We start from the raw sequence: 14,238 nt of genomic DNA on the forward strand, positions 1-14,238 counted from the left end.
CTGACTGTTACTGCCTCAGGTCTGAAAAAGTCTTGTGGGTCCAAACCCACATCTGTTAGATCAGTTCATACAGCTGGAAAACTCAGATGGTACCTGCATTAGACTCCAAGCTTCACCTTGCTCATTTTCTCAGTGACCAGGACCAATGCACCTCTGAGAACTGGGCATGCACGCCTGCTGGGACTCCCAGGGGAGCCATGAGCCCCTGGCAATCTTCTCGCCCCACAGCCCTGTGCTACAGATACTCCATTCCAGAGCCAAAATGGCCATGCTAGCCTGAAGGCAGCTCTAGACTGAAGCACTGTAGCTATTTCTGAGGACCAGGCTCAAACGGTGTGTATTGGCACACCATTCCTCAGGCACACACCAGGCTGCCCAGCAGCAGCTTGGCTAGCTCAAGCCTGCTGCCTACACCCCGTGCGCATAAATAAGCTCCTTGCAGCTGTGCAACCCCTCTGGATGTTTCACTGACCTATATTCCCACGTGTGTACCTCGCAGAGCAGCACGTGACATTTCTTCCGCTCTCCGCAGCAGTTTTCCACCGTGCCCGCCGATCGCATTGCACACTGTGAAAAGGATCACTTCCAGCACGTCCTCGAGCCTCAAATGAAAGCACAGAACTTTGGCTGAGTAGTTTGGTGTCACCCCAGCTCTGATACACTCACCAAAGAGGTGCAGGAGATGGAGCAGCAAATGTACATTGGATCACCAGGTGTACAACTATGTCTGAACAGCAGCAGGACAACGTCAGAAGCAGCAGGAACTCACTGAACAGGCCTATTAGCCAGAGAACTAGGGCACTCTGCCAATTAAATTATTAAGCTCCAGGCATATATAAGTGCATTGAACGTATTTAGCTTTTCCAGTTTTACTCCTTTTGCTACACTCAGTAACATATATGTGTCACAGCACTGCCCTTTTCTAAAGAGTAAGGTGCTTTATGCTGCTAGAGAAACATCTTTATATCATTTTGTAAGAAGAAAAGTAGAGACCAAGTCTTCTTGCAGATCATACAGCAAGTCAAGGGAAGAGCCAGAAGATACGGCTCCTGACTCACTATCCAGAGCTCTATCCATCAGAACACATTTCAATGTAGGGACATTACCATATCTGCCATGTGCTAATAAAGTTGTATGAGTTGAAACAAAGGTGCCAGGTGTGCAGGCTGAAGCATGTAGGATTTTTGCCTAGGTAAGTGAACAGCCTCTTTGCTTGCAGTTCAACTTCTTAAATGGATGAAGTTATATGCACCTTAAAGTCTTTGTAGGCCACATTTTTATAAATGCAAAGATCTTGCATTTCAAAATCTTTAAGTATAAAAATAAATTAGAAAAAAAAAGAATTGTTCAATAGAGCAGGGCCATCTGTATTGATTAGTTCAATAGAAGAATGTCAGAGAGGTTTCCATAGGTTAACATATTTGACAGGGCATTTTGAGAGGCTCAGGGAAGTAGAAACTACTTTTACACAGTCAGAGCAAAAGCAGCAGGCAAAACCATGTGTTAAAACGCCTCTAGCGCGGAAGAGTTTCCCTTATTATAGCTTCTTTTGACCATTGTATTTTAGTTTCACACAGCTGTTAGGTGAATATCATTTTACTCATATGCTCTAGCACCATCTAGCTTGTGCCTAAGGTAACTAAGTTCCAAGACTTTCTCCTGAAGTAAGCAGATCCTTAACCGTGTCATTTCCTGTAAGTATGACTGTCTTTATTTGTCTGTAATTTGGTTATTTTAGTTACTTTGACATTATAATCCAAATGAAGGTAAATATAGTGAGTGCAAATCAGCCTCACTGGTTTAAAGAGGCTCATTCATGGTGCAATTTCTTCTACTGCATCCTTCTCGATCTGTTGGTTTCTCTGTTCCTTCTTTTCTGTGTTTGAATTCTGCCAAAGATGCATATGCTTAAATATTTCTGAAGTTTACATTTCAAATTCCGTTTGCTTAAATAAGGTTCCTTAGAGGAACTCATGAAGAAAAACAACAAATAACACAATACCAATTCTTGTTCCAAAGCAAAAAGCACGGAACCACGAAAACCAGACAAGAGCTACTGCTGATCACAGGCATGGCTAATGGTCAGTATTGGGAATGGATTTGCTCATGGAGGAATGAGGTGGGATCCAACGGCGTTCTTGGCCCACAGAAGCAACCTTGCTGCACCCTCTGGCTCTCCATCTCACAGCTGCCACCAGCAGCCAGAGCTCAGACACGGGCAAGGCAGGTGAGGAAAAAAGCTTCCAGTGAACGACTACGTGGGAGCTGATGTTCAATCTGGATCACTCAGCATATTATACATTGTGAACCCCTTCAATACTTCAGCTGACATAAACTCCTCTGCCCAGATTCCAGAGAGTGAAATTCATAGTCAGGACAAAGAGCTGCAGTTTGCAAGCTGTGATAAGGACCACCATTACCCTGTGGCAGATGTCAGAAGTCATCTCCTGAGGAGTCAAGAGGTCTGTTCCTCTTTCCCTCATATGTACAAAAATGCCAGAAGAGCTTTTGCAAGTTGCGAGGGCTCTCTAGTCGTGCCTCTGCAGGGCTCATCAGCAATATTTATGGTGACCTCACATTTTGGGGTGGGCTTCTAGCTGGCTTGCCCACTTCTACCTAGAAAGCATCATGTAGATGAACCCTCTCTCGTGGCCTGCACTGTAGCACCAAGCAGCAGAGAAAGCCAAGTTAATAAGTCAAATTCTCCTCCTCTTGGTCACTTAACAAAAACAGACAAATGACAGCACCTTGGTCTCAGGTGCCCATTGCAAGAACCATACCACCTGCCTGCAACAACTACAGCGCATTTCTCACACATGGAACAGACACAGGCTTTCTGTTTGAGTGGCTTAGTTAGGTCCACTGAAACAACTAAAGGAACAAAAACAAGGCCTCCAGGATGAAGCAGAGCACAGTTTCTTTTGCAATGCTATGCACCAGCTTGGTTACACAAATAGCTAGCTCTCTGCTCAAACATGCGGCACACTCCCTGCAAATGCAAGCATAGAAACAGGGGAACATTTGCTCCAGAGGCATACTAAGGTGGATGTCTGACCCCCCATCTGGAGCCCCAGCTGGACCAGAGCAGCTTAGCATGACGCAGCATGTAGATTCAATAGAAGCAAATTCACACGTCCTTGCTCCAAGCTGGCTATTTTCCTGCATTTGTTGTTAAAAACACAGGCTTATCTATCAAAGAGAAAGGGCTAATATTCCAGGATATGTTGAATGAGACGTTTTAAAAACAAAATCCAACAAGGGTATACTGAAGCAGAGCAACGCACTGATCATGTGTCCTGGGAGCCTGCAGGGCCTGGGAAGGGAGCTCTGTTTGCACTGCTAAAGTAGATGTGGAAAATGTGCTTTTCATCACATTTTGAAATGTAAAATCTTCCCAGACAGGAGGCAGTAATTGAGAAGAGAACTGAACAGGAGCTTCTGGAGGCATTATCAACATCCAGCTGGGCATATACCTGGAGAAGAAAATTGACACAAGTCTGAATAAAACTTGTAGGAAGAGGGAGCAAAGACAAGACACACAGATGCCTGGACCTTATAACTCCACTGTCCACAGAAATGCTGTAAGTCTATGGTGAACTGTAAGGGAAGTGACCTTGGCTCCCTCTTCCCATCCGTGTAGAGCTTGTGCTCCCACATAGCCCATGCAACAGTGGCCACTTTTCCTCTCTCCCCAGAATAAGAGCCAACAACTCCACACAACAAAGGGAGAACTTCACTTCTGAGATAAGCAAGTTTTTGTACTAGGATTTTTGGAGAAACATCAATTTGATCCTACAGTCAGTGAGATTTCACCCACATGGAACTCTCAGTTACACCATCAGCACTATGCCAGCTGTTAGAGAAACATTATCAGACTACAGAACCCCTTGTGAGCCTACGTGAGCTGGCTTCTTGCCATCTACCGAAAGGCAGACACACAGCAAAGCTCAGGAAGAGGAGTTAGGAGATATCTGTAAAAGAGCAAAGCCTTGAAGGCTGTTTTGGAATTTGGAAGATGCAGTTTCTGCTTCTTGCTCTGCTAGGGCCCTCCTGGGTAACCCCAGGTATAGTAACCTCACCTCTGCTGTACCTAGCTCAGCTTGACAATTTATCACCTTGTCCCTGTTTCATGCACATCTGAGCTGCCTGTCAGTCTAAGTGGCATTGATGTACTGACATTTTAAGGTATACCACCACCACTACTGGTTTACCCTAGACATTATTCTGTTCAGGGCTGAGCCACCTTCATATTCTCTTCACAACCACAGTGAGTGAAAGCTTGCAACTGCCCCAAAAGCATAAATAACTACAAGTTACGATGTCTTTCTGTTAAGCAAAGATTATGTTGCTTTCCCCTTTGCTGTGATGCACAGGTGAAGGTGCACAGCCCATTTGTTTCAGATTTGATGCTGAGGCAAGAGCTCGAATACAATACCACAATTCTTGATCTAACACTTAATTTAAAAGCTTCATTTTAAGATTCTACAAATGTCCTTGGCCTTCACAAGGGAATCAAGCCCAGCAAATCCAGACTTCTGGAAATTGCCCATGCTGGGAAAATGTGCAACCTAGGTTACACACAATTGAAATGAGTGAACTCATAAGCAGCAGTGACTGAGCAAAGCTCCTCTGTTTTCTAAGGATATTGCCAAAACCCTAAGCATTATATAATTTATTGATGGCAACAGTGCTTCTTACAAGTTGCTTGAACTACATTTTTAAACCAGGTCATCACCAAAAAAGCATCAGGTGGCACCAAGGCAATGACACCACCACTTCAGGAGAGCTTTAAGACACCAGAGGCAGTACATCAGAGCTTCTTCTTCTCTGCTAGTGCAGCGGGAACAGTCCTCTTCTGTATGCAAGGCAGAGGATGAGGCTTGCAGATCAGCTGTGTGTAATGTCACTGGGGTAAGTCACATTGAACTAGTGCTCATGTTGTCTCCTTCCTGATTGCAAGCACACAGGCCATAAGGCCACAGTGTCTACAATGCTGGCTCTGGCAGCCCTGAGGAACAGCCTCAGCTCCTACACCACAAAGGACTTTGGCAAAAAGGAGCAGGTTTTGATGTGGGGATCATTCCCATTTTTGCTGTGCTGAAGCTTTAGGGAGGAACTCAACTGGCTTGTTTTCCTGTCAACAGCTTCACCACTAAATTAGCTGGTGAGTTATGAAGAGGTGATGCCAAAAGCACAGCGACATAGGGAGCTTGGTCACAAGCAGGTGTATCTAGAAGCAAGCAAAACTTATCCTTCTGTCTAAGATGCAGTATACATGTTTATAGCAAAAGCCCTTAAGGCTGTCAGTGAGGGGTTTTCTACTTTATTTTGCAAACATGGTAAGTTTCCAAGACTCGAGTCTTTACCATACAAGGTGATGTAAAACACAGGAACATGGCTGAGCAGGGACAGTGCCTGTCAGAGCCATTCAAAGATCTCAGGCTCAGTGCTATACCCGGACAAACCATTATTAAGACCCGCATTTTCCTGCCTACAGGTTACAATATGCTCACAGAGGCAGAAAGCTCATTGCAGGCCTTAATCCAGAGTCCATCCTTCTTGACTCGATATCTGCACATGCCCTGCACGGGGTGCCACATCCCTCAGAACACCCCTGGGCAGGGAGCTCACAGGGCGTGCAGGCAGAGCACGTGCACAGTGACAGACAGCTCATATTCCGGCGGTGTTTGGCAACGCGGCATGATTTCACAGAGGACGCTCCATCTGTCACTGTGTTGTGCAGCACAGCCTGACCTCGCTAGCACTAAGGAAGCCCCAGCAGATTAACATTTAATGATGCTTTCAGTTTCAGCCCTTGTAATTTTTCATCTTTCAGAGAACAGGCATAGAAGAGGGAGGGAGTCGTGTATTATGTACAGCGTAAGGGTTGTCTTTTAGCAACCATCTCCTTTAATATGCTTGACTTTGACAGGTTCAGATTTTTTTCTTCTTACTGCATTGAAAAAAAACTTATCTACATATATTTTACTCCAGAAACAGAACATCAGCTGCTTCTTGTATACACAGTTTTTCTTTTGGCTTGTGTAACCATCATACCTGATTCAGTTTAAATAAGTAAACACGGAGAGGGAGGGGCAGGGGGAAACAGCTCTTGGTAGCTGTCTGAACAGAATCAAGGAAACTAAACCTCTCCAACATGGACATAGACTGAGTGAGATTCTTCAGTTTGCTCTTTGTTGTCTGGAAAAATGAATTTAACCACATAATGCAAAAAGAAATCCTTAAGAGACAGTCAAGTGAACCAAAAATGCAGAGTTTGCACTCTTTTTGTTAAGCAATTCTGTTCATTTTTCTATTTTGTGCTGTGAAGGGTTCAGCTCGTGTCCTGTGCTGAAGAGCGCATGTGGACAAAGCAAACACAGACCTGCTATCTGTACCCAGAGGACCACCAGTGCTACGTGGAGCACCAGCTCAAGTCAGTAAGACTATCCCAAGCACAGAAGACATTGAAGAAATAACACTACGGTATGAAAGCTCATTAAATACTTATTTAGTGCATGGCTAAATCTATGACAATTCAGGTTAGAATTTGTGGAAATAGTGATGTGGAAGAGAGATTTACATTAGAAAGCACAGGGCCAAAAAGAAGAAGAACATAAAACCCAGTAGAGAGATGCCAAATTTCTGAGTATTTCTGGAAGATAAGGGCAGGAAGTTTGAATTTGGGATGATATTTATCAAGAGATGAGGCAATAGACAGATCCTTAAAGCAAGTAGATCACAAAGGAAAGTGATAGTGCCAAGAGGATAATTTGAGCTGCTTCAGCTTCAGCCACAATGCTGCAGGGGGAAGCTAGATGGGAAAGCAGGAGATTACAGGGGAAGAGCATCAACTGAATGCGACTACTTCTGCATCCAGAGCCCAGCTGCTACATGGAGTATGTTAAAGGAAATGTGTGAGATAGCAAAAGTCCACTGGAATTAAGAGCTGTGCAGTCATGAAGAGTTAAAAGAAGACAATTAATCTGCCCTACCCAGTAGCCTTTTGGGTTTGTTTTTTAAGTAGTGCCCATGAGCCTTCAGCAGCCAGCCAAGCAATGCTTATCAGCACTCTATAAGCAATGAGGTTACCACATCAAGCTGCTAGTGCAAGTTTCTATGCCTGTAGATATCAGAGCTTCAAAAACCGTTATCAGTGCCTGGAAAACTGACAAAAATAAACTGGGGAGAGGAGAAGTCAGAACTGCCTTTTTTGCAGCCAAGACCCTCCAAATTAAGACAAAGCAATTGCTTTCTGAAGACTCCAAACCAGCCTAGAAACTGAGAAACATGACTTCAAGGAAATGGCACCCTACAAAGACTAAAGACACCTGCAAGAAGATAAAGAACAGCTCCATTCACAAAAGACTAATTCCCACATAATCAGAACTTGTGTTCAACAGCACAGGTCATAGCAGTGCTGGCTCACAGGAAACTTCCTTCTTAGTGTCATTCAAGGCCATGGGTTTAATGCTGCAAGTGCTTCACATCTTCACAGACCAAATCTGCCTCACTCTGCTATAGGACAGATACCCCTGCAATGGTGAGAGGCACACTGAGCTGAAGCATGTCATTCTTCAGAGTGAGAAAAAAGCTTCTAGAAGATTTTTGGGCCCTGAATCTTCAACCTGCAAACCTTACAGCCCCTTGCTAAAGCCCAAAGTGGACAGCAATGGTATAGAATTTGAAAGGCAAGTTATTTGGAATACTAAAAATGGGTGTTTGTAGTTAATGGGAACAAAAGAGTAAAGCCTAAGGCTAAACCAGGCTCCCTGTAGCAAAATTTTCAGGTATTAATATGTGTTATTTATAAGTATCCATCATCACTTTGTGCTTTCTCTGCCCCAAGTGTATGCACTGACTGACACAGTCCCCGGCAGCAACATACAGTAGGGAAGGGTACACCTGTAGGCAGATCTGTCTACCTACGTAATGTTTTCACTGAGCAGCATCCTTAAATGTAGAATCTTGGCCTAAGTATAGATGACATAACCACTTTAACCATCCCTAGATGCAAAGATATCCAAACCCCTCAGTAAGAATATCCACAGTCTTAATTAACCTTGTGAGAAATCAGGAAAAGATAGATCATGCTTAGTTACTGCCTCATTTTGTTAACGAGAGATAATTGAAAAAACACATGCTAAAGCAATTGCCTAATCATCGCATCAAATCAGTTTTAAAAAACATCAATTCATCAGGATCAAATAGCTGTTTACAAAAAAGCAGCAACACACAGAGCACATTACTTGTTTGAGGTGAATCCCATCCACTCCGGACAAATGGTCTTTGTATAAGGAGCTTTGCAAAGCAAAGATCAAGGCTGTGTCCCAGTAGCCTTTGCGCTGATTCTGGGAACCAGAGCAGCCTTTCCAATGTTCCATCACTTTCCATTTGAAGAACGTTTCCTGACCCTTTGCTGTGCATCCTGAGGAACCTCTGATCAGTGCTCCCTCTTGTAGCAATAACCCAACCCCGTTCATTCTCCCTCTAGCATCAAGGTAAAGGCAATGAGAGGCCACATGAAGAGGTCACACAACTCTACGCTGCCAAAAGGCATGACTAGGCCTATTGACAAAAAAATCCCTCTGTCACCCCCACCCCCTAATGACATTCTCTTAATCTAGGTTTTCAGTGAGGAAATGCATCAGCCAAACACATAATGAATTATTTGTAAGTAATTTAACCTGAAGAGCTTTGTTCCAAACTCATGTAAAGCTCTGCAGATCTAACAAAGCCTTCAAGATACAACTTTTTTAGGAATCAGCAATATGCTTGAGGCAGAAATCTTGATTTGTAAATACTGCATTCTGGCCCAGCAGATTTCCTTCCTGATAGATCATGACCAGTTCATAATTCTAGGGCAAAACCATGCAGATTAATAAAAAACAGAAAGAGAATTTTAATCAACACAGACAGCTGGTCTGTGGTTTAGACTATGTTGTGGAAGGAAAAGTGTAACATTAAGACTGAATGAAAAATGCAAAGCACTGATTACCCCACAGGATACCTTTACCAGCTAAATTAACGTTAAACTTGAATTTGCAAATCCTGTGCTTATACTACTGCATGTAGGCAATTGTGATATATTTAACATCAACTAGAAATTAAAACACCTGCCTTTAAAATAAGGAGTTTTGTTTTAAATCCTGTTCATAGATGTCACTTTTATTTCTATGAGTAACTAAGATGACCTATTTTAAATCTCATCCTTTAAAAATATCGTAATGAGTTCCTTTTTTGGAGGGAGTAAAGCAGGACACAGGATGGCTGGAAAACAACTAGTGAGGGAAGAGGAGGCGGATCCTACTCTAACCCAGGAACAGGAAGATGAAGGCTTTTCCAGTACAGGAGTATGCAATCTAAGGATGGGAGCTGTGGTCTGCACGAGAATAGCTTTGTGCGCTAGGGAGAAGGTGGCTCCTCCAGGAGATTGACCCAGAGAGGTAGCAGAGGCTGCAGTCTGGCTCCTGCTCCTGGCCAGCAGATATAGGCTGCTGCCAGCTGCTGCAGGGTGGAGGGAGAAGGGGGGAAGCAAGCTGGCTGGACCCAGGCCAAGGAGCAACAAAAGGCTTGTGTGCCATGGCCACATCTCCCTGCCCCGCCAAGCGCCCAGCCTGCAGAGCACCATAGCAACCAGGGTTAAAACTGGGTCATGAAACCTGAAAATGTTCATTCATATGCCATTTTGACAGAAAGCACACTATTTGGGAAGCTGGAGGGAGGAAAGGTGGTTATATTTATGAGGACATCAGGGCCCAAAGTGCTGTACGTGCATGAATTTTTTCCTTTTTCCAACTTACTCTGGACCTGGACAAGGCACACTAGGATCAACTAAAGTGTCCTAACATGTCTTGAACCTCACTGCTGCCCTGGCTGTGTGCAGTAATTCTCCACATCCTAGTATCTCTGGGGATTACAGGGCCAGGCAGGTATTTGAGTCCAGCCCCTCCAGGCAGCATCCACAGTCCTGACCATCACTCAGCACTCCCCAAAGCTTAACAGGAGGGGAAGCAAGTCAGGAGACAAAATACATGCAGCCAAGGACTGGAAGATGCTTATGCCTTGGCCTTTCCTTAGAAAGCACTGTTCTTTCAGCCAAATGATACTGAGAGCACGCAACACAGCCAGCAGGTGCCACTCCAGGTATTAATTAAAATCATTCATTCCATAGTGAGCAAATGCATCCATGTATTAGAAAAAATTAACAAATACTATACATGCATAAGAGCAAGGGAAAGGTGTGGAAATGTGACAGTGAAACCTGTTTCTTCCAATTGTCCAGAAAAAAAATGTGCTCACTTTTTCTGGAGAAACACTTCTATAATCTAATCAGGACTTTGAGTTAACATGCCAAGATCAAAGCATTCAAACTGAAAAGCTAAAGTTAGAGCTATATGCTCCCCATTGGGCCTGACTTTTCAAAAGTGCTGAGCACATTGTTTTAATAAAAGAGGTTCTGTTTGATGAGTCTCAAACATACATAATCCTGACACGAGCATTTCTGTGTTAATACATTTAGCCTTACAACACGGCCCTACTTCCAGTTAATCTTCCCCTTCAAGAACGGAAAATACTATAAGCAAAGTTTTATTAGGGAGTAATGAAGGCACGAAGGCTTCATAGTGGCCGCAGGTCTACAGAGGAGTGAGACTGAATCCCAGCCTCCTTGTGTCACAAAGATGTTATCCAAAGCTCTGGATCAACAAACTAAAACTTCCCCCAAAAGTACCATCTTCCCTAAGAAACCTGAAAACCATCACTGAGTATTGTTTTGTCTGGAATTAATTAAATGGTGGCTTTAAAAAGAACATCGGATTTCCAAGCTGATATAATCAACCTCCCTGTTCTGCTTAGTAATAACATTTAATGTGTTGACCAATTACAATCAAATTCGATAGAGGCTTGGCCATGTCTTGTTTCTCCAGGATTCAAAAAAATCTGAAGCCAAGAAGACAAAAAGACCCAAACTAGTGCCCACACAAAGAAACAGACAGGAACAATTTAGTATTTCCAAAGGCAGGTAGGAATTCTCTGTGTGAGAGAGCAGTCAGCTTTTTCCTCAGCTCAAATCAGAGCCAGTCCTGCCTCTTGCCTCATCCAGCAGATAGGGAATGTGGGAGGAAACAAATGTGTGGAAGAGCAATCCGTGGAAGCCAGCAGAGCAGCTGGGATTTTCATAGTTGCAGACTGTCAGCAATACCCAACACAAATCTGCAGCAAATTTTTGCTCTGTAGCACAGCTTAGCTGCGACATTAAAGAGAATTATTCTAAGATGAAGGTAAGATCATTAAAGGATTCTTATAATGAGTTTCCATCAGTTGTGTTCAATGTTTTTAAGTGTACTATAATGTCACATATAAAAGCCATTTCTTCATAGAAAGCAACATATCATGCAAAAGCCTTAAAGCACTACAACTAGATTATAAATTATGAATAATTTTTTGCATATCTTGAAACTAGTTTCCCTACAATGAACTGATGTATTTTAAACATACTATAGCACTCAGATCAACAGAAAGAGTACAACTGATGTAAATCAGGTTTTCATTTTGCAGCTGGATTGACTCAGGTTCTATGCAATGGATTTAAGAAGTCAGTGACACCTGAGTGAGCAAATACACTCTGAGCAGAATTTAACCCACTAACAATTCTTAATGCAAGTATTTTTCTGATTCTAGAAAGCAAGCTATGATCCATCTGATCCCCACTGAAGATGGTCAGAACACTACTGTTAATATGTCATCCCATTTTAGAAAGTCTTTCAGCTTACTGTCATTCACAGATTTTGTCAGGAGCCTAAAAACTATTCATCACAGCTTTTCAATGCCAAGTATTTAATTTCTGCTGGTTCCTTCCCAGCTTTTGCCAAGGTTGATTTTTGTCACCTCAGACATGTTAGAACACAGCTTTTTTACAGCAACTTGGCATCTTAAATCTGAATAAAATCTTCAAGAGTACCTTAAGGAAAAATATAACACGAGTACAGAACTAGCTGAAAATTCTTGAATAGGCAAAGTAATGTGTCATAAAATCACAACAAGCTTTTTCACAAAGAAAATAGCAGCTATAGTGTATCCCCCATGCATCTACCCCAGCCTCTGATCAAAGAAAGTTTTTTGATAACAGGAGACACTGGGAGCTTATATTCTCCTACTGCAGTGCTTTGTGCCACTGGAAAGAGTATTTCAACCCAGAACAGTGTGATGAAAACCAGGCAGATCGAGAAAGGTGCAATTTTTGTTTAAAATGTGCATTATTATCCATGACTGGGTGACACTTCTTAGGTATTACCCTTAAGAACAGACTATTAAAAAAACCTGAAGACATGAACTTCTGATGCTTTTGCATGCAGAGTTCCAAGTCCATTTAGTCCCTGCCATACTACAGAACATGTGGTCTGCATCATAAATACTTCCCAAGGGGAGGAAAAAATAAAAAGGAATAATACAAACACTTACATGTTTAAGGTCAAAGTAGTGAGTCATTTAAGGCAAAAAAAACCCCAAAACCCACAGACATTGCAGCTAATCCCAACTGAAGCACATGCTTCTAAAAAAAACCCAGTGAGAAGGTCAATCCTTAAAGGAAATCTCAAAATAGTGGCAAAAGAAATGCCAAATGAAGGCATAGAAACAAATTAAACTCTCCCATTGCATCAGCAGGCAATAAATATACAATTAAGACACATCAGTGTTTAAAAAGACCATGGTCAGCTCTTTTTTAGAGATTAATTTTCTTCCTAATGTTTCTCTTTCACTGCTAAATAAAGAATTTCATTCAGAGTAAGGTTGTTCAAATGTAACTTTTACATTATAAATCTTTAAAAGCCTACAGCCTCTTCATTAAATTTGTTTTCTTTTCTCCACAGAAAATGAATGATTGTTCCAAACATACACCACAACACTATTTATATTGTGTTTGGTTATTACATCTGTTTTCCTTCTGTCTGAGCAACTAATGTGAACTTCCATTCAAATAGCTTTACCTTAAAAAAGAATTCCCTAAATATAAACAGAAAGATTTTTTCCATGCAAGAGTGTATCCATATGAGTCTTAGAAAGCTGTGCAGACGAGACAATCTTCTTCCTAAACATTTCTATTCTTTCGTCACACAGCACAAATCACAAATTCCAAGAAAAAATGAATAACCTGTATTTAGGAGTAAATCGTTCATTCTTGCTATAGAGTTTACGAAAACAAAAGACAGAGCTGAAAGGTATCTCATGCAAACAGCAGTAGTGTCCTTATACAACTGTAACAGTAATGGTGATACTGCTTCTGAAATCGCTATACACACACTGTGGAATTGCCCTGTTGTCCCCTAACTTATAGCACTTACTTTAGAGGGTATTTGCACAGTACTATGTTTCTCTCCCAAAGTTTGGATTGGTTTTGGGTTTGCTAGCAGAAAAAAAAAAAAAAAAAAAAAGAAAAGAAATAGATTTGTACGTAAATAAAGGGCAGCAGATACTAAAAGCAGGTATATGCCTGTAGGACAGAAGCAGGTCGTGACTGCAAATATTATTTTATCATCTTACCATCTTCTCAAGATTGGAGTGTATCCCAACTCAGCAGAATTCAAACCCATTTGTTCTTGTCTGCTGTAAGTACAATATTATATAACTTCACTATGATTAATGGAATTATTTTATTTACACATCGGATATTCCGTTGCCTCCCATCCTTTTAGAAACAGTTCCTGGAAATGCAGAGCTATGGTTGTTGTCAAACACTTTATTTTTCTCCTTTATTGTTTTAAAAGTGAAACAAACAAGAGAATGCCATCCAGCTCAGCAAAAGTTTTAGAAAAATATGCAGATCCATTCACAAGTCTTGTCGTTCCTTGTCTTTTCCCCAAAGAACAGAATGATCAACAACATTTTAGTTACACTGCCGATAAAAATAGAAGTAGTAATCAGTAAAAAATATTCCAGCAAAATAAGGATCTGTCAAGCAACTTGCAAAACCCTGCAGAAGAAAAATAAAGGAAATTCTTATAGGATCTTCTCTCAGTTCAAATGCTATTTGTCTTTTGCTACGTTGCCATTTGCAAAGGCTTACCGGTGCCGCTACACGGAAATAGTACGCGCTGTCGTAGAATTTAGCTACAGGGAGAGCCCAAATATGCTGACGTCCCTAGATGATAAATGAGAGAGAGAGAGATTAGATAACCTTATTTCACATTAAATTGGAAGAAGGATAGGCTCTGGAAACATTTCATTGCCAAATGCAGT

At 41.9% G+C, this 14,238-nt stretch overlaps 1 protein-coding gene across 1 annotated transcript in view; it reads right to left on the minus strand.

Annotated features, from left to right (window-relative positions):
- Window positions 1-13,885: 13,885 nt before the first annotated feature.
- MYRFL (myelin regulatory factor like) overlaps window positions 13,886-14,238 on the minus strand; it is a gene marked incomplete at both ends in the record, with an annotated part of 43,930 nt that continues 43,577 nt past the window's right edge. Inside the window, 2 exons of the mRNA XM_080610154.1 lie at window positions 13,886-13,972; window positions 14,066-14,140. Coding sequence (XP_080466280.1) covers window positions 13,886-13,972; window positions 14,066-14,140 — 162 coding nt within the window. The remainder of the gene's footprint in view (window positions 13,973-14,065; window positions 14,141-14,238) is intronic.

Source organism: Psittacula echo, assembly GCF_963264785.1.
Source record: "Psittacula echo genome assembly, chromosome: 1".
Taxonomy (NCBI): domain Eukaryota; kingdom Metazoa; phylum Chordata; class Aves; order Psittaciformes; family Psittacidae; genus Psittacula; species Psittacula echo.